The sequence below is a fragment of the Callorhinchus milii genome, unplaced genomic scaffold (genome assembly GCF_018977255.1).
Source record: "Callorhinchus milii isolate IMCB2004 unplaced genomic scaffold, IMCB_Cmil_1.0 Scaffold12, whole genome shotgun sequence".
Taxonomy (NCBI): Eukaryota; Metazoa; Chordata; class Chondrichthyes; order Chimaeriformes; family Callorhinchidae; genus Callorhinchus; species Callorhinchus milii.
Genome location: NW_024704753.1, coordinates 11,633,609 through 11,651,653, shown reverse-complemented (window position 1 = coordinate 11,651,653; position 18,045 = coordinate 11,633,609). Strand labels below are relative to the sequence as shown.

At 49.6% G+C, this 18,045-nt stretch overlaps 2 protein-coding genes across 4 annotated transcripts in view; one reads left to right on the top strand and one right to left on the bottom strand.

Annotated features, from left to right (window-relative positions):
• Positions 1 to 10,403, bottom strand: part of brpf1 (bromodomain and PHD finger containing, 1) — a 32,036-nt gene extending 21,633 nt beyond the window's left edge. For 2 of the 3 annotated variants that reach the window (XM_007890258.2, XM_007890259.2), the window contains exons 1-2: positions 10,195 to 10,402; positions 2,330 to 3,880 (exon numbers count right to left, since the gene is read on the bottom strand). In XM_007890258.2, coding sequence (XP_007888449.1) covers positions 2,330 to 3,870 — 1,541 coding nt within the window. In that variant the 5' untranslated portion in view covers positions 3,871 to 3,880; positions 10,195 to 10,402. Of the gene's footprint in view, positions 1 to 2,329; positions 3,881 to 10,194 lie in introns of all 3 variants that reach the window. The other variant, XM_007890260.2, reaches the window with a different exon arrangement.
• A 3,138-nt stretch (positions 10,404 to 13,541) lies between these two features.
• ccdc51 (coiled-coil domain containing 51) lies at positions 13,542 to 17,418 on the top strand. The gene is made up of 4 exons (XM_007890257.2): positions 13,542 to 13,552; positions 13,694 to 14,043; positions 15,328 to 15,492; positions 16,073 to 17,418. The coding sequence occupies exons 2-4, from the start codon at positions 13,753 to 13,755 to the stop codon at positions 16,844 to 16,846; spliced, it is 1,230 nt and encodes a 409-aa protein (XP_007888448.2). The 5' UTR covers positions 13,542 to 13,552; positions 13,694 to 13,752; the 3' UTR covers positions 16,847 to 17,418.
• The last annotated feature ends 627 nt before the right edge of the window (positions 17,419 to 18,045 follow it).

Here is an 18,045-nt window from a genome sequence, read left to right as displayed (position 1 = left end):
TCCTTCATCCCAACCCTGGCCCCCACCCATGCTTGGGTCCTGATCCCCAACTGTTAAGTACCTTGGGATGTCCTCCTGACATGAAAGGCGCTTTACAAATGTAATTTTGTTGTTTGTTGTTGTTGTATTGTATCTCTCCCCCTATCTCTCTCACTATCTCCCCTCTATCTCACACTCTCTTCCTCTCACACTCTCTCCCAATCACTATCTCTCCCCTCAATCAATCAATCAATCAATCAATCAATCAATCAATCAATCAATCAATCAATCAATCAATCAATCAATCAATCAATCAATCAATCAATCAATCAATCAATCAATCAATCAATCAATCAATCAATCAATCAATCAACCAACCAATCACACTCTCGCTCTTCCAGCCCTCCAGGAGCCAGCGGTTAGTAAGAGATGAGCTTGCCTTCAAGCTTGTCTCTTACCAGCGCTCCAGGATACAACCCCGATGAAGGGTACTAAATAAATGCAAGCTGCTGTTGTTGTTGACAGACTGCAGCAACAGCTGGCATTATTTCCACTCCCCATGCTGTGTCCTACCAACCGCCGGCTCCTGACACTACCAGGAGAGGCCATTCGACGGGGAGGGAGGGAGGGAGTGAGCAGTCGGCCCAAAGTTGGAAATGGACTGTATGAAATCATCCGCCGGGCTGGATTCAGACAATAGAAGAAAAAGATCACTCTAAGGCCACCAGTAATCGTTTGCTTCTATTGCCTTCACAGACTGACTTTTGTCTTAATAATAATAATCTTTGCGTTTCATATAGCACCTTATCCATCTTTGAGACGTCTCAAAGCACTTCACAGATTGTACTTTAATGTGCATTGACTGTATATTTTGTGGGCAAAACTTGGCAGCCAATTGCGCACAGCAGTAATAAAAATAATAATACGTGCTTTTGATATAGCACATTAACACGTCTTTGAGACGTCTCAAAGTGCTTCACAGAATATACAGTACAATACAGAATGACATTTGTAAAAAGTGCCTTGGGAGCTGAGAGGCCAGGGATAAGAACCCGAGCGGGCAGGGGGCGGTTGGGATCAGGGAGGGTGGAGGGCAGAGAGGTTAGGAGGATAGCCGAAGGCCCGGTTGAAGAGGAGGGTCTTGAGGGTGCCTTGAAGGAGGCAAGGGAGGGAATGAGACAAAGGAAATGTGGGATGGAATTCCAGAGGGTGGGGAAAGAGGCTGAAGGCCCGACCGCCGATGGTGGGGCGGGCCGGGCAGGGGACCTGGAGCAGGCTGAGCGGAGGGAGCGAAGAAATTCATAAGGTGTTAGCAGGTTGGAGAGGCCAGTGGAGGGCCTTGAAAGTGAGGACGAGGATTTTGAACTCGATGATCTGCAGCTTGTGGAAAGAGTTGGGAAGACCAACAAGCAGGGAGTCGAGCCTAGATGTGATGAAGACATGTATGAGGGTTTCAGCGGCCTGAGGAGTGAGGCAGTGGCGGAGTTGGGCAATATTGCAGAGGTGGGGGAAGGCAGAGCAGGTCATCTCATGGACGTGAGGGAGAAAGAACAATGAGGGTCGAACAAGATGACTAGGTTCCTGACTGCCTCGGTGAGATGGAGTGTGCATCCACGGATGCTGATGCTGCCAGTGCCTTAGGTGCAGAGCCAATCAGGAGCGTCTCAGTCTTGCTGACATTCAACTCTAGAAAGTTAGCTCTCATAGAGGACTTGATGTCTGATAGACAATCTGTCAGGACATCATTGGTCTTGGAGTTAAGATTGGAGGCGGAGACACAGAGTTGGGTGTCATCCACATACATGTGGAAGTTGACCCCATGTCTGCGGATGATGTCACCACAAGGGAGCATATACTGTAAAGTGAATTAACTGTATATTTTGTGGACAAATAGTCAGGGATTGAGTGGCCAATTTTTTTTGAAGGAATTATTACCCCAGAAAAGCAACCTGCCAATTCACTAACAACCGGGTTCCGACTTACTACTAGGTAAACAGAACAATGAGGGTCGAACAAGATGACTTGGTTCCTGACTGGCTCGGTGAGGTGGAGTGTGCATCCGTGGCTGCTGATGCTGTCAGTGCCTTAAGTGCGGAGCAAATCAGTGCTCTAATCACTGAGCTACAGGACTTCACAGCAGTGTCTCGCAAACAGCCAAACACAAACAGTCTTACTTTAACTCTTCACAGTCTAGCTCCCAGCTATAGCCTTGTAGAAAACCTTCATGCCCAGTAACCCCTTTAGAACTTAGCTCATGTCTGCACCTTTTCATAGCCTTGCACCTCCTGTCAGCCTCACACAAGCTCGCTTTGCGGTCGCACTAACCCATCAGAGGGACACGATGATCTACCTGTGAGGTGGTATACACGGCACCGAGACCACGGGCGCAGCCGCCCGCTTTTCTGCCAGGATCTTGCGTGCCTTCTTCATCTTCAGGCGCGACTTGGCCTTTGCCTTTTTCACTTTCTCCGAATTTGGCCCCTTCCCATCCTCGCCTTCGTCGTCCTCCTCTTCCTCCCCCTCACTGTGCGAGAGGGCGGGTGGTTTGCGTATCGAGCCGGGCGGCGTATGAATGTCACAGTATGCCGTCTTACGCACGCTGAACGAGGTCCCGTTGGCCCCTGTCTCCCTTACAGGCTCCATTTTCATGTAGAGCCCAGCCTGCTGTGCGCAGGTCACGTGGAAAGCAGTGTAGCAGTTAGCCTTGTGGCACTGGATGCAAGCCCCCGAGCCACGCTGCTTACAGATATAACACGTCAGTTTCCACCGTGCGGGCGGGATGTGCTCAATGCTATCGATGGGCTCCAGGAACACAGTGTTGGCAAAGCAGACCTCAGGGATCCACAGGGCACACACTACGTGCGCCCAGCGCCCGTCGTCTGTCTGCTTGAAGGCGCCACCCTTGTTAGGGCACAGCGCACAGTCCACTGCTCTCGAGGGCGACTGGAGGCACCTGCGGCACAGCCACTGCCCCTCGGGGATATAAGGCACCCCATAGCACTCCTGGTGCACCGCTAAGTTGCACATGTCACAGAAGAGAATGACGTTGCTGTTCTGGCACTCGCCGTCGTTGCAGATACAGCACACGGCATCCTCGTCGATCAGCGTGTTGGGATCGCCCTTGTTGTGGCTCTCAAAGTACGACTCCTTCTCCAGCCGGTCCATCAGGTACTCAAACACCTCCTGCGGGATAAAATTCACCCCTTCGTTTTTCCTTTTCTCGTTCATTATGTCCAGCCACACATAGTCCTCCTCGTCCATGTCGTACTCCACCTCCTCGTCCAGCTCCTCCACCGACTTCTCAATGTAGCGGTAATAGGAGGAGGGCCGAGGGGGAGCGTCGGTCGCATTATGGTCGATCTCACGGTAGATGACCTCTGGAAGTTTGGTGGCCGAGGCGTTAGGGTTGTGGTGGCTGGACTCTTTCCTCTTCTCCTTATTTTTGTGCTTGTTGGCTTTGGGGGTGGGGGTGGGGGTCTCCGTGTTCTCCTTGTTGCTATTGCACTCCACGATGTCCTCCGCGGTGGTGTCGTCCTCCGACAGCACCTCCAGGTTGTCAAAAATGCTGATCCTGTGCAGCCGCCCTTCAATGTCCACCTCCACCATGCGCTGGGCCTGTGCGTAGGTCAGCAGCTCTCGGCTGGGGGACTGGGAGATCTCTGATGGGTTGGGAGACTGCTGCGTCCCTGTCCGGGAGCTGCGCCCCTTCTTCTTGGGCTTGCGAGCGGGGGTCTGCTGCACAGGGTTGTCATGATCATAGTGGTACAGATGATACTCAATGCCGCTGTAGCTTTTATAAATTTTCCGGCAGCTCTCCACTGGGCACTCATACGGAGGTTTCGTCGCTCGGAGGTTGTGACAAAATGTTTTCACATCAAAGTCCAGACCCATCCTGTTATTCCTTTAACAGAGAGAAAATCTAGTAAGCATTGCATGAAACAATGTCCTTCACTAAATAGAATAGTAATAATTATAATAATCCTTGCATTTGATACGGTGCCTTATCACATCGTTGATATGTTTCAAAGCGCTTCATAGGATATACTGTAAAGTGGCATGATCCGTTCTGCCTTCCCCCACCTCAGTGCCTTGGGACATTCACCCGACGTGAAAAGCGCTTTACAAATGTGATTTATTGTTGTTGTTGGATTAAGTGTGTATATTGTGGGTGAAACTTTGCAGCCAATTGCACACAGCAACGTCCCACAAATAGCCACAGAACCAATTCTATTTGGGGACACTGGGAGAAACTCTTTTTGAATAGTGCCATGAGATCTTTAATGTCCACCTGTACAGGCAGACAGGAACTTGGTCTCGAAATGTGATAAGGTACTATCTCAAATGCAAGGATTATTATTATATTATGAAAATAAGATCTTAGAGAAAAATGTATCTAAAATGCAGAATATGTCATCAAGCACCAGAAAAAGTGGACCACATGTTGCTATCATGTCTAGTTCTAGCACAATCAGAATATCTGATTAGGCATAATAACGTAGCTAAATATATTCACTGAACAATTTGTAAACACTGATATTGATGTAAAGACCAATTGGTATGAACATCAACCAGCAAAAGTGGCATTGAGAAACAACATCACAATAATCTGGGATTCACAAGTACGTATAGACAGGACATTGACCTGTAACAGTCCAGATATTATCATAAAGAATCAAATAGATTGTGCTTGTAGTATTATTGATGTTGGTATCCCAAGAGATTACAATGTGAAAAATAAGGAACTAGAGAAAATCAGGAAATATGTTGATCGACAAATTGAATGTGATAATGTAAAACATAGTTCCTATAATCATTGGTGCAACTGGAACTATGATGGAGGGTTAGAGGGATCGTGCAGAGAGGGCGGGGATTGCTCAGGAAATCCATGTGTGCCGAGTATGGGGGCGTTGGGGGCTAGCAGAAGGGTACGGTAGGAGAATATCAGAGAGATAAGGAGGTGGTAAGGCAGGGAGGAACTTAAGAGTGAGAACCTTGAAATCAATTTGCTGAGAGACAGGAAGACAGTGGAGCTCAGTGAGAACTGGAAGATGGATGTACAGAGTTTGGTGGGACATAGATGTGGTGGAGTTTTGGATGAATTGGAGCTTATGAATGATGGAGCAGAAAAAAAGTCATTACACTTAACAGTAAATATTAGTGAAGCATTTTGAGATATTTTAAGCTGCTGTGTGTATCAGCCTGGGTCAGTGGTAGCACACAGTAGAAACAGTGTAACCCTCCCATTCATTATAATAATAATTCTTGCATTTGATATAGCGCTTATCACATCTTCGAGACGTCTCAAAGTGCTTCATAGGATATACTGTAAAGTGTGTTGACTGTATATTTTGTGGGCGAAACGCAGCAGCCAATTGCGCATAGCAGCGTCCCACAAACAGTCGTGAATTAAGTGACCAAATTATTATTTTTATTATTTAATTATTTATTAAATATTTATTATTTAACACAATGGGAATATTACACACCTAGATTTCATTTTATTATTTTATTTGTATGCAAACATGTCATCAATTTGTGCACAGCAACGTTCCACAAACATCAATAAAGTGACTGACCAATTTTATTTGAGGGACTATTGGCCAGGACACCAGGAGAGAAAAAAAAACCTTCTCTCTTCAAGTAGTGCCATGCAATCTTCAATGTCCACTTGAACAGGCAGACAACTCAGTTTTACATCTCATTAGAAGGACAGCACCTGCAACAAAGCAGCCTGCCCCTGGCAGTGAAGTGTCAGACTAGATTATGTGAGTTGAAAATCCCGACGTGAAGCTTGAACTCACAGTCTCTGACTCAGAAGTGACAACCTGGAAAACTAAACTGGGCTAACACCTGGCACAATGCACACAAGAGGATTACACAGATATGACACATCCCATATCATGCGCAAGCGCTGGAAACACATATACATGAACATACATGATGTCTTAAACCCCACCCATTCCAAAAGGGCATTGTCATCAGCAATTCAATACACATAGTGCTTTAAACTTACGCTATACGCTACACACAGCTTCTTGAAAAAACAGAAGAGTCTGTGAACACAAACACCTAGCAAATTGAAAAGCTGTGAACACGCAGACATGTCTCAGCTGTGGGCAGGAAGATGGTGGCAATGCTGAGCTGTGTTGCCCATCAGGAAACTCTCAGGAAGATCCTGGTACCTGTCATCCATCCAGTGAGGGATCAAACCCACAATTGTTGGATGCAAATGACTAACTAGTGACTATCCTCCTTTGGTGTGGGGTAAGCAGGTAAGCAGAGCTGAAGTGGCTCCAAGGGGACATATTTGGAAACAGTATATCAGAATCAAGCCAGCCCTCTGCGGTAGTGTCGGTAGGCAATGATGATGATCACACAGCCAGTGATGATAATGGCTCATCAGCAGGACTTGGAAGGGCAGCTCAGTCACTAGGGGCAAGGATTCTTCCTACTCAGCTCATGTTGATCCTGCAAGCCAAAGCCCTAACAGGTCCTAGCTCAACAAGCAGTGGGAAGCTTGCCAGACAGCAATATCATGGGAAGCTATGCGGTTTTACAATACAAAATTACATTTGTATACCACCTCTCTCATTTGGAGGATGCCCCAAGGTGCTGGAAAGTCACAGATTTGGTGTTGGGTGGGGCGTTGGAGTAAGGAAGGTAACAGAAGGCTCGGTCAAAGAGTAGGATTTTGAGACTTGCCTTGAAGGAGGGAAGGGAGAGAGAAAACCTAAGGGAATGTGGGACGGAGTTCCATTAAGTGGGGGCAGAAAGGTTGAAGGCCCGGCTGCCGATGGTGGGGCGGCCTGGGTGGGGGACATGAAGCAGGCCAGAGCCCGCTGAGCAGAGGGAGTGAACAGTTTGATAACAAGTCACAGAGGTAAGAAGGGGCAAGGCCGTGTAAGAACTTGAAGGTGAGCACAAGAATTTTGAACTCTATCCTGTGAGGGATGGGGAGCCAGTGGAGCTGGGAGAGGGTGGGGGTGATGGGGTTACAGAGCCTGGTGCGGGAGAGGACACGAGCTGCAGCCTTCTGGTTGATCTGCAACTTGTGGTGGGAAGAGTTGGAAAAGCCGACAAACAGGGAGTTGGCGTAGTCGAGCATAGATGTAACGAATGCGTGAATGAGGGTTTCGGCGGTCGAAGGGGTGAGGTATGGCAGAGTCAGGTGATGTTGCAGAGGTGGGGTAAGGCAAAGTGTGTCATGACACGGATATGGGGAGAAAGGACAGTTGAGGGTTAAACAAGAACCCAAGCTTCCTGACTGGCTCAGTGAAGTGCAGTGTGTATCCATGGATGGGGATGCTGCCAGTGCCTGAGGTATGGAGGCGCTGAAGGGAGAACAATCAGAAGAGCCTCGATCTTGTTGACGTTCAACTTAGAAAATTAGCTCCCATCCAGGACGTGATGTCTGACAGACATTCTGTTAGGACAGCAGTGGTCCTGGAGTCGAAAGTGGAGTCAGAGAGATAGAGTCGGGTGTCATCCACATACTTGTGGAAGTTGACTTTTTGTCTGGGGATGATGTCATCAAGAGGGAGCATGTACAAATTGATAAGGAGAGGACCAAGGACAGAGCTCTCAGGAACACCGCACATGACGGTGCAGGGGCTGGAGGAAAAGCTGCTTGTGGAGACAAAGTGGAGACTGTGTGAGAGGTAGCATCTGAACCATTCAAAGACAGAATCATGAAGGTTGAGGTGAGAGGAGAGGCAGTGGAGGATAGAGTGGTCAACTGTATCAAAGGCTGGTTTAGCTAGTTAGACTCCAGCAGTACCCCAACGCACACTCTGGTGTCCCCAACCCTTGGCTCTTGCCAACCTGTGCCTAATGCCCCTTGAAATTAAGTAAGCAAATGTGTTCTTCCAGGGAGAGTGAGCAATACATTTCAATAAATAACTCTGGAATTCCCTTGTACAGGTGAGATGCATGGAATTGTTTGGTTTGGATACTGTTACGCATACGTCAGACACCCAGCTGGCCAAAACAAACAATGCATATCTTATACAGTACACAGTAGTATGAATATCTGGGTGTATCATACCCCAACATGAAGCAAAGCACTATGAATACACAAATATATTGAACCTGATAAAGTATGCACAGTCTGTGAATGCCTAAACATACCATATCCCATACAGTAAACAGCACTGCAAGCACACAGAAATGTTATGGCACTCACAAGACACACGGCACAAATGAACACAGAATGCACAGACATAAACTATTCCAATCAGCATACCCAACCCTGCGAAAACGGACATGTGACATCCCTTTAGCATAAATATTTCCGTGATAATAGTGCTGTAAATACACAGATATATTATAGCCCATAAGTACATACAGCACATTAAACAGACAGACATATCAAAAATAATTCAGTACACACAGCACTGCCAATACTCTAAATACACTGATGTGCCACATATGGTACACACAACACTATGAATATGTAGGACACAGAGCTGTGAATGCACAGACATGTCATATCATACATATACAGAAAGCTATGGCATGTCCACAGGAGTATAAGGACCTGTGAATAACATGGATCCGTCACACACAGTACACAGAGCTATGAATACACAGAGCTATGAATACACAGACGTGTCATGTCACATACATAGAAAGCTGTGAATACACAGACGTGTCATATCCCACACATGCACAGAACTGTGAATGCACAGATGTATCATAAGAGAGAGATATCAGGTTACATATATTACACAGCGCAGTAAATACTCAGGTATGTCATGTGTCTTACAGTACATACAGAGCTGTGAATGCATGGGGTATATTTTGGGGGGAAAACGCGACAGCCACTTGTGCACAGCAGTGTCCCACAAACAGTGGTAGATTGAGTGACCAAATTATTATAGTGTTTTAAGGAATTATACCCTTGGAGAGCGATCCGCCAACAGCCGGGTTCCTACTTACTGCTAGATAAACAGAGGCATGTGGAATAAGGAAACTTGCCTAAGGTTTCACCCTGCCCAGGAATCGAACCCAGGTCCTCTCGCTTGCGAGGCGAGTGCTCTAACCAATACCCTGCAGGACTCCACATATCCTATGCAGTACACAGAGCAGATGTATTACTCCTCATACTAAGTGAAATAATAATAAATAATAATCTTTGCATTTGATATAGCGCTTTTCATGTCTTCTAGACGTCTAAAAGCGCTTCACAGAATATAACAGAATTGACTTGATATATTTGTGGGTGAAAGTGCAGTAAATACATAACATAGCCTTATAGCACTCTCAGCTCTGTGAATACATAGTTATGTTATACATCATACTGCTCACACGGAGCTGTGATTACATAGGCAGGTCCTTTCCTATGCAAAGTACACAGTGCTGTGAATACAAAGTAACATCACCTAACAGCACTGTGAATACAGAAACATGCCATGCCCCATAAAGGAAACAGTGCTGTCAATTCATGATGTTGTGTACAGTACACACAGCACTATAATAAGATCAGGGTTCGATAGTTCCGTGTACAAAGTTCAGCACCGAAGTGTCACAAGTCTAACTGAATGATCATATTAACCATATCATACAGTAAATACCATCACACATGTAGTGCGGCTCATAGTAGACGGATACTTCATTCATACACACCAGAGTATTCAATTTCTAAACAATGTTGCAAATCAGCACAGATGTCGGTAGGTTTGTTAAGTCCATATTCGAAACATTTGAGACAAACTTTTCATTTCCTACTTTCCAAAACACAACGAGGAAGCAGCTAAAACGGTCAGATACGACAGCCATGTGGGTCTGTCAAATCCAGCGTACAAACACAACCCGGGGAAGCATGTGCGATCAACTCCAATCCGATTTGATGTTCGGGACATACAGGACTCGTTAAAGTGTATTCCTGGAAAAGGAAATCCATTCAATTTGGACCAAGTACAGAAGACTCGAGGCTGTAAATACAAACCCTCGCCCTGGCGCTGGCACTCCCTGTGCAGTGGAACACACGGCCACCAGAAACTTTGAAAAATGCATTTCATTGACAGTTAACGTCGGAACTCTTTTCGAAAAAAAAGGTTCCTGTCACCAAAGCTGTGTGGGAAGAGCAGAGAAACAGAGAGAGCGACCGGTGAAGAGGAAAGGCGGGTTTAACATGTAGGAGAGAGAGAGAGAGAGAGAGGTGAACACGAAAGGGTAATGTATAATAATAATAATAATTATTAAAGGGAAATTTACCAAGTTACGAGTGTGAATCATTTCTCTCGGCCCCTGGGTGGGTGTGAAGCGCTGTCTCCCGGAGCAGGTCCATCAGCAGCGGCCCCAGGGCGGGCAGGTCAGTGAGGGAGAGACACAGAGTCAGCGAACCAGGGGCCGGGCTGCCAGCGCCATAACAACAGCATGTCTCCCGGGGACAGGCGGGCGGGCGGGCGGCCAGGCCCCGCGCACACACACACACACACACACACACCCGCCCGCCTCCCGCTTGTCCTCTCCCCCCACCACACACTGGCCTCCCACGGCGGTCTCCCCGCCCCGCCCCGCCCTGCCCTGCCCGGCCCGGCTCCCTCTCCCCCTCTCCCCCTCTCTCTCTCTCACGCCCTCGGGCTCTCTCTCTCTCTCTCTCTCTCGGGCTCCGCTTCCCCCTCACAAGATGGAACAAAAGGCGCCTCCTCCACTCACACCTCCGCTCCCGCGCCGCACATTCGCCACCTCTCCTTCACAGCCCCACACCTGTCGCACACCGACTCCCTTACAGGGCACTGACCAAAAATAAAAACAACCACCGGGTGTTTAAAAAAACAACTTCCGCGCGTACCATAGCCGTGTACGTCACTTTATTATTATTATTGTTAATATTTTTGCAGTTTGAGGCGAATCTGCGGAGCGCGGCCGTCCTGCAGGGTAAAGCTAAAGCTGGTTTCTCATCAGGGGCCGCACATTCCGCTCAGGGTTTGGCGGCCAAGTACTGGGAGCGAGGAATGCACAACGGGAACAGCAGCCTCAGGAAAATACCGGTTAATATTACTCGACTAGTCCGGTGCGGTGAAATTAATATTTCTTCTTTTTTGCGTGAGGGAGGCTGGATGGGTGAGGCGAATCTGTGCGGGGAGAGTCAGGCTGCAGAGGGCGGCGAGGAGGAGAGACAGAGACAGAGTCACTGTCACCAGGTGAGAGCGAGAGAGGGTCACTGAGGCGGGGAGAGAGAGAGAGTCACTGAGGGGAGAGAGGGAGAGGGTCACTGAGGGGGGGAGAGAGAGAGTCACTGAGGGGAGAGAGGGAGAGGGTCACTGAGGGGGGGAGAGAGAGAGAGCGGGTCACTGAGGGGGGGAGAGAGAGAGGGTCTCACTGAGGGGGAGAGAGGGAGAGGGTCACTGAGGGGGGAGAGAGAGAGGGTCACTGAGGGGAGAGAGGGTCACTGAGGGGGGAGAGAGAGAGAGGGCACTGAGGGGGAGAGAGGGAGAGGGTCACTGAGGGGGGAGAGAGAGGGTCACTGAGGGGGGGGAGAGAGAGAGAGAGAGGGTCACTGAGGGGAGAGAGGGTCACTGAGGGGGGAGAGAGAGAGAGGGCACTGAGGGGGGGAGAGAGAGAGGGTCTCACTGAGGGGGAGAGAGGGAGAGGGTCACTGAGGGGGGGAGAGAGAGGGTCACTGAGGGGAGAGAGGGTCATGAGGGGAGGAGGAGAGTCACTGAGGGGAGAGAGGGTCACTGAGGGGGAGAGAGAGAGAGAGAGGGGTCACTGAGGGGGAGAGAGAGAGGGCACTGAGGGGGAGAGAGAGAGGGTCACTGAGGGGAGAGAGAGAGAGGGTCACTGAGGGGGAGAGAGAGAGGGTCTCACTGAGGGAGAGAGAGGGAGAGGGTCACTGAGGGGGAGAGACAGAGAGAGAGGGTCACTGAGGGGGAGAGAGAGAGAGAGGGAGTCACTGAGGGGGAGAGAGAGAGGGTCACTGAAGGGGAGAGACAGAGAGAGAGGGTCACTGAGGGGGAGAGAGGGTCACTGAGGGGGGGAGAGAGAGAGAGAGTGGCGGTCACTGAGGGGGAGAGAGAGAGGGTCACTGAGGGGGAGAGAGAGAGGGTCACTGAGGGGGAGAGAGAGAGGGTCACTGAGGGGGAGAGAGAGAGGGTCACTGGGGGGGAGAGAGGGGGTATGAGGGGGAGAGAGAGGGGGGTGGGTCACTGAGGGGAGAGAGAGAGGGTCACTGAGGGGGGAGAGAGAGGGTCACTGAGGGGAGAGAGAGAGGGTCACTGAGGGGGGAGAGAGAGAGGGTCACTGAGGGGGGAGAGAGAGAGGGTCACTGAGGGGGGAGAGAAGAGGGTCACTGAGGGGGGAGAGAGAGAGGGTCACTGAGGGGGGAGAGAGAGAGGGTCACTGAGGGGAGAGAGAGAGGGTCACTGAAGGGGGAGAGAGAGAGAGGGTCACTGAGGGGGAGAGAGAGAGAGGGTCACTGAGGGGGAGAGAGAGAGGGGGGGTCACTGAGGGGAGAGAGAGAGGGTCACTGAGGGGAGAGAGAGAGGGTCACTGAGGGGAGAGAGAGAGGGTCACTGAGGGGGAGAGAGAGAGGGTCACTGAGGGGGGAGAGAGAGAGGGTCACTGAGGGGGGAGAGAGAGAGGGTCACTGAGGGGGGAGAGAGAGAGGGTCACTGAGGGGGGAGAGAGAGAGAGGGTCACTGAGGGGGGAGAGAGAGAGAGGGTCACTGAGGGGGGAGAGAGAGAGAGGGTCACTGAGGGGGGAGAGAGAGAGGTCACTGAGGGGGAGAGAGAGGGGGTCACTGAGGGGGGGAGAGAGAGGGTCACTGAGGGGGGGAGAGAGGGTCACTGAGGGGGGGGGAGAGAGAGGGTCACTGAGGGGGGGGTGAGAGAGAGGATCACTGAGGGGGGTGAGAGAGAGGATCACTGAGGGGGGTGAGAGAGAGGATCACTGAGGGGGGGGGAGAGAGAGGATCACTGAGGGGGGGAGAGAGAGAGGGTTACTGAGGGAGAGAGAGAGAGAGAGAGGGTCACTGAGGGAGAGAGAGAGAGAGAGGGTCACTGAGGAGGGGTGAGAGGGTCACTGAGGGGGGTGAGAGGGTCACTGAGGGGGTGAGAGGGTCACGAAGGGGGGTGAGAGGGTCACTGAGGGGGGTGAGAGGGTCACTGAGGGGGGGTGAGAGGGTCACTGAGGGGGAGTGAGAGGGTCACTGAGGGGGAGTGAGAGGGTCACTGAGGGGGGGTGAGAGGGTTGAGGGGGGGTGAGAGGGTTGAGGGGGGGGTGAGAGGGTCACTGAGGGGGGGTGAGAGGGTCACTGAGGGGGGTGAGAGGGTCACTGAGGGGGGGTGAGAGGGTCACTGAGGGGGGTGAGAGGGTCACTGAGGGGGGTGAGAGGGTCACTGAGGGGGGTGAGGGGGTCACTGAGGGGGAGAGGGGGTCACTGAGGGGGGAGAGGGGGTCACTGAGGGGGGGAGAGGGGGTCACTGAGGGGGGGAGAGGGGGTCACTGAGGGGGGGAGAGAGAACGAGAGGGTCACTGGGGGGGGCGAGAGAGAGTCACGGGGGTGGGGGTAGAGAGAGAGTGAGAGGGTCACTGAGGGGACGCGAGAGAGAGAGTCACTGTCACCAGGTGAGGGGAATGTGCGATGGTGATGGATGTCAGACAGAAGTTCAGGCTTTACAGGCTCTGTTACTTGATGCTCGTCTATAGTGACTGATGCAGAGCAAATGGTTGTCAAGTGATGTTGGATAATGGTGTGTTTGATTGCAGGTAGTGTTTAAAAGCAGTGCCAGACTTGATAAGCACTGCCTTTTAGCCTCGACCCTGTGATGAACAGACGTGTAATCAGTGTGATATGCCCCCGGGCTTATTCTCTCCCAAGTGGTGGAACCACCAGCCTCCTGGTGAGACTTTACTGTTCGCAAACCCCCCGCAGCCGAAACACCAAGACTGTGACTGAAATCACAGACACCACCCAGCTGAAATGGGTGGAGCTGGGGAAGGAGATTGGCAGAAAAACAGTCTGTCAAATACGAACCACAGTCAACGTCTTGTGGGAGAAATACGAGGAGTTTGTGGGACTGAATGAGGTGCGGAATGCACAGCTGAATGTCACTGAGGTAACTTTATGTCTTTACATGAACTTTATGAAGCAGTTCCTTATTTGTGTCGATTCTGAAGAGGTGGTCTGTAAATTTTCCTCATTAGTTAAAGAAGTAAGGACACAACTCTAATTTTTAAAGGTAAGACAAAGCTCTTTGTGCTGATCGAGGCAATGTGATTATATGCTAAGGGAACCTCTCCTATGTTTCCTTAAAGGTAATTGCTCACACCACAACGGTTTAATTGATAAACTAAAGTGGTTTTCTTAGTTGATTTTCTACATTTCTTGAAAAAAATAGGTTTCCAAATGAAAGATGATTTTAAGAATTTATCACTATTTCTGGACATTCTTAAATTTTAAGACAAAATTGCCTGACAAGCCAAGACTGGAATTTCGGGTCGAAAGTGACCAGATTAACAATTTGGTTGATGGAGCTAGGTACCAGGGCATTGGTCTGCTATACAGAGTTTGACAAGAGTTTGATCTTAAACTATAATTCCTCACCCCCATCACCCCAGTGCAGGTTACCTACTCTTGAGCTCTGTTAGCGTTCATTTGAAACTGGCCAGTACTCTCAGGTATCTGAGGGGAATTAAATTGTGAACTATGCAAGTCAAAGTCTTGACGATTAAGGTGGACAGGCATCAGGAAGCCTGGCAATGTTTCCAATAGTTTAGTAACATAGTAACGTAGGCCATTTAGCCCCTCGAGCCTGTTCCGCCATTCTATTAGATCATGGCTGATCAGTACCTCAACTCAATTTACCCGCCTTTGCCCCATATCGCTTGACATGCTGACCATCAAAACATCTATCAACCTCAGTCTTGAAAATGTGAATTGATGCAGCATCCACAACTTTTTGGAGGCGAGAGTTCCAAATTTCCACTACCCTTGTGTGAAAAAGTGCTTCCTGATTTCACTCCTAAATGTCCTTTCTCTAATTTTAAGATTATGCCCCTTGTTCTGGATTCTCCCACCCACATGAGGAAATAGTTTCTCTGTATCTACCCTATCAAATCCTTTTTTTTGTAGTTTACTTTGTATTTAGATACCCGGTTGCAAATAAAATGCCAAATAGATTATGGTAACGTGAGTAACAGCTGGGTGTCTTACAAAAGTGGAACCAAAACATGTCACCTCACCTTGTGTGGCAATGGTGTGTCAGTGCTGCACTGGTTCCTGCACTCTTTCTGGAGTTAATGAAGACAGGGAACAAACTTAGGATCTGAAGAGCAGAGTTCAGCACATTTTGCAGAGCGTTTGCTGAGCACTGGTTACTGATTGTGGTATTTCACGTCAGGCGGAAAAGGCGTTCATGGTGGCACGAGGCGTGGTCCGACAGAGCCGGGAGACCCTGGAGGGTCAGCAGGCCAAACTGAAGGAGGTTCGAGACAAGCTGGACAGGGTGTCACGGGAGGACAGCCAGTATCTGGAGCTGGCCACCCAGGAACACAAACTCCTGCAGGTCAGCAAGGAACTTCAGACATGGATGGGGATGAGGATGAGGAGGGTGATCGCTTAAAATAATAACAATAATAATAACGGGCAGATGAGACCTTGGTTCAACGACTCATCCGATAAAATTAGTCACTTGCTGCTTGCGGGACATTACTGTGCGCAACTGGCTGCTGTGTTTCGCCTACAAAAGACAAAATGGAATTTCGTCTGAAAGTAGTCAGATTAATAATTTGGTAAACAGAGCTAGGTACCAAGGCATCAGCAACAACAACTTTCACTTATCTAGCGCCCTCCACGCAGGGCAGCGTCTCAGAGCGCTTACCAGTGGTGGAGGAGTTTGATCTTTAACTATGACTCCACGGTACCACAGTACTATGATACTCCATATCACCCCAGTACAGGCTTTTTTTTACACCTTATAGCACACTCGCACTGTAGCCTTGATACTGCAACCTTCCCTTATGGTTGAGTTTCATACTTGACAGTGGCTATAAAAGTGAACTTCCTGGGGGAGGGTCTCTGTGACTGGGGAGGGTGTCTTGTGTTTTGGCTGGGAGAAGCTAAAAGTAAGTTTTCAATGATATCAGGAGGAGCGACGGCATCGAACGACGCATGAGAACGCTGAGGAACTGGAGCGTGAGACGTTCGCTCTCTTCTCAGCGGCCGTGAGGTCCAGCCATGAGAAGGAGCGGACGAGAGCAGAGAGGACAAAGAACTGGTCCATTGTGGGCTCCGTGCTGGGGGCGGTGATAGGGGTCCTGGGCTCCACTTACATCAACCACGTGCGGCTACAGGAGCTGAGGGGGCTGCTGCTGGAGGCACAGAAGGGACCGGTGAGCTTACAGGAAGCCTTGAAGGAGCAGGCGGCCATTCATCAGCTACAGAACCAGGAGCTGAACCAGCTGGTGACAAGCCTGAAGGAGTTGGCGAGTGAGGAGATGGCAGAGCAGCAGGCAGGCCGGGAGGGCACAGCGAGACAGCCATCAGAAGCCTCCCTGAGCACTGCACCGCTATTAGCTGCTGTGAGGGAGCAGGCGAGCTCTGCACAAGAGACGAGCTCCTCACTGCGGGGGTTGCAGCTCCAGGTACACGGCCTAGAGCACGTCCTGGGGACGCTGGGTTCCGATCTGACGGTGGTGAAGAAGGCCACACAAACCAGGCTGGCAGAGAGGGCCATGGCCGCGGAATCCCACCCCGGCCCGCCAACGCTCGCCCCTGAGGAACTGCTGATGGGATTGGAGGAGGTTGAGAGGAGGCTGGAGTCGCACATCAATACCAACACTGTGTACAGCACGGTGCTGACCTATACTGCGTTTGCACTCACGCTGCCCGTGATCTACGTCCTCTTTAGAGGCAGCTAAACACGACTGCACTGTGTGAGACAAGAATCCTGTGAGTGTGTGTGTCAGTGAGAGAGATTGTTGTTGTATCCTTACCATAAAGGGATGGGCTGAACAATAGAAACATCTCCATGCTGCTCTAATAAAAACCATGAAGTGAATGAGGACCAAGGCAAAGCAGATGCAGGTCGTCCCATTTCTCCCCCGCACACACACCCATTCTCCACACACACACACACTCGTATACACACGCATACACATTTGCATTTCAAAGAATTCCATCAACCCCAATATAAGCCATTGCCCAATGCTTTCAAATGGAGGGGGCTGGAAGCCTTAGTTGCTATTCTCAGCCAGGGGCTACAGAGAAGTGAATTTAGCTGCTGTGTGGTCATGTCTGAATGGCAGTATGGGAAGGGACACAGGTGTTTTATTAAGCTTGGTTCAGAATTGAAAAGATGTGCTGCTTGGTTTGCCACACCTCAGCACAGACCACAACATTCAACCAGTACTGTATAAAGGAGATGTTTCTATTTGACTGCACTGAACACCATCACTGTTGTACATTTTAGTAATTAAAAGATTAATTTTGATAATGTGTGAAGATGAGCAAATTTGAAATGAAAATGAGCGACAGACGAAGGATGTTCCAATTCTGCTTTCCCAGTGAGCTCCAGAGCCAGCTTGGTTGGTGTTGCTCTCGTCTGTGGGTGATATAATAATAATCCTTGCATTTGAAATCGTGCCTTGTCACGTCATTGAGATATCCCAAAATGCTTCACAGGATGTACTATAAAGTGAATTGACTGTATTTTGTGGGCAAAATGCAGCAGTCAATTGCGTACAGCAGTGTTCCACAAACAGTTGTTTACCAATTAACCAAATTTTTTTTGAGGAATTATTACCCCTGGAAATCTATCCGCCAATCAACTAACAACCGGGTTCCTACTTTCTGCTAGGTAACCAGAGGCATGTGGAGTAAGGAAACTTGCATAAGGTTTTGCCCTCCCTGGGGATCGAACCTGGGTCTTCTGGCTTGCGAGGCGAGTGCTCAAACCAATATGCTAAAGGACTCCATGAATAGTTTAAGCTCCACGCTGAGATTCTGAGCTCACCCTGATGCTGAGTGCAGTTGCTGGAGAAGGGGTATGGCCGCTGCAATGTCAGGTGCTGTCCTTCGTGCGAAACGTTAAAGCGAGATCCTGTCTCCTTTGAAAAAG

Bases quoted from the DNA above. Each gene is read 5' to 3' on its own strand.
- ccdc51 (XM_007890257.2), top strand. From the start codon at position 13,753: ATGAACAGACGTGTAATCAGTGTGATATGCCCCCGGGCTTATTCTCTC. The intron at 14,044-15,327 runs GTAACTTTATGT...ATTTCACGTCAG, and splicing joins CACAGCTGAATGTCACTGAG to GCGGAAAAGGCGTTCATGGT. The intron at 15,493-16,072 runs GTCAGCAAGGAA...CAATGATATCAG, and splicing joins AGGAACACAAACTCCTGCAG to GAGGAGCGACGGCATCGAAC.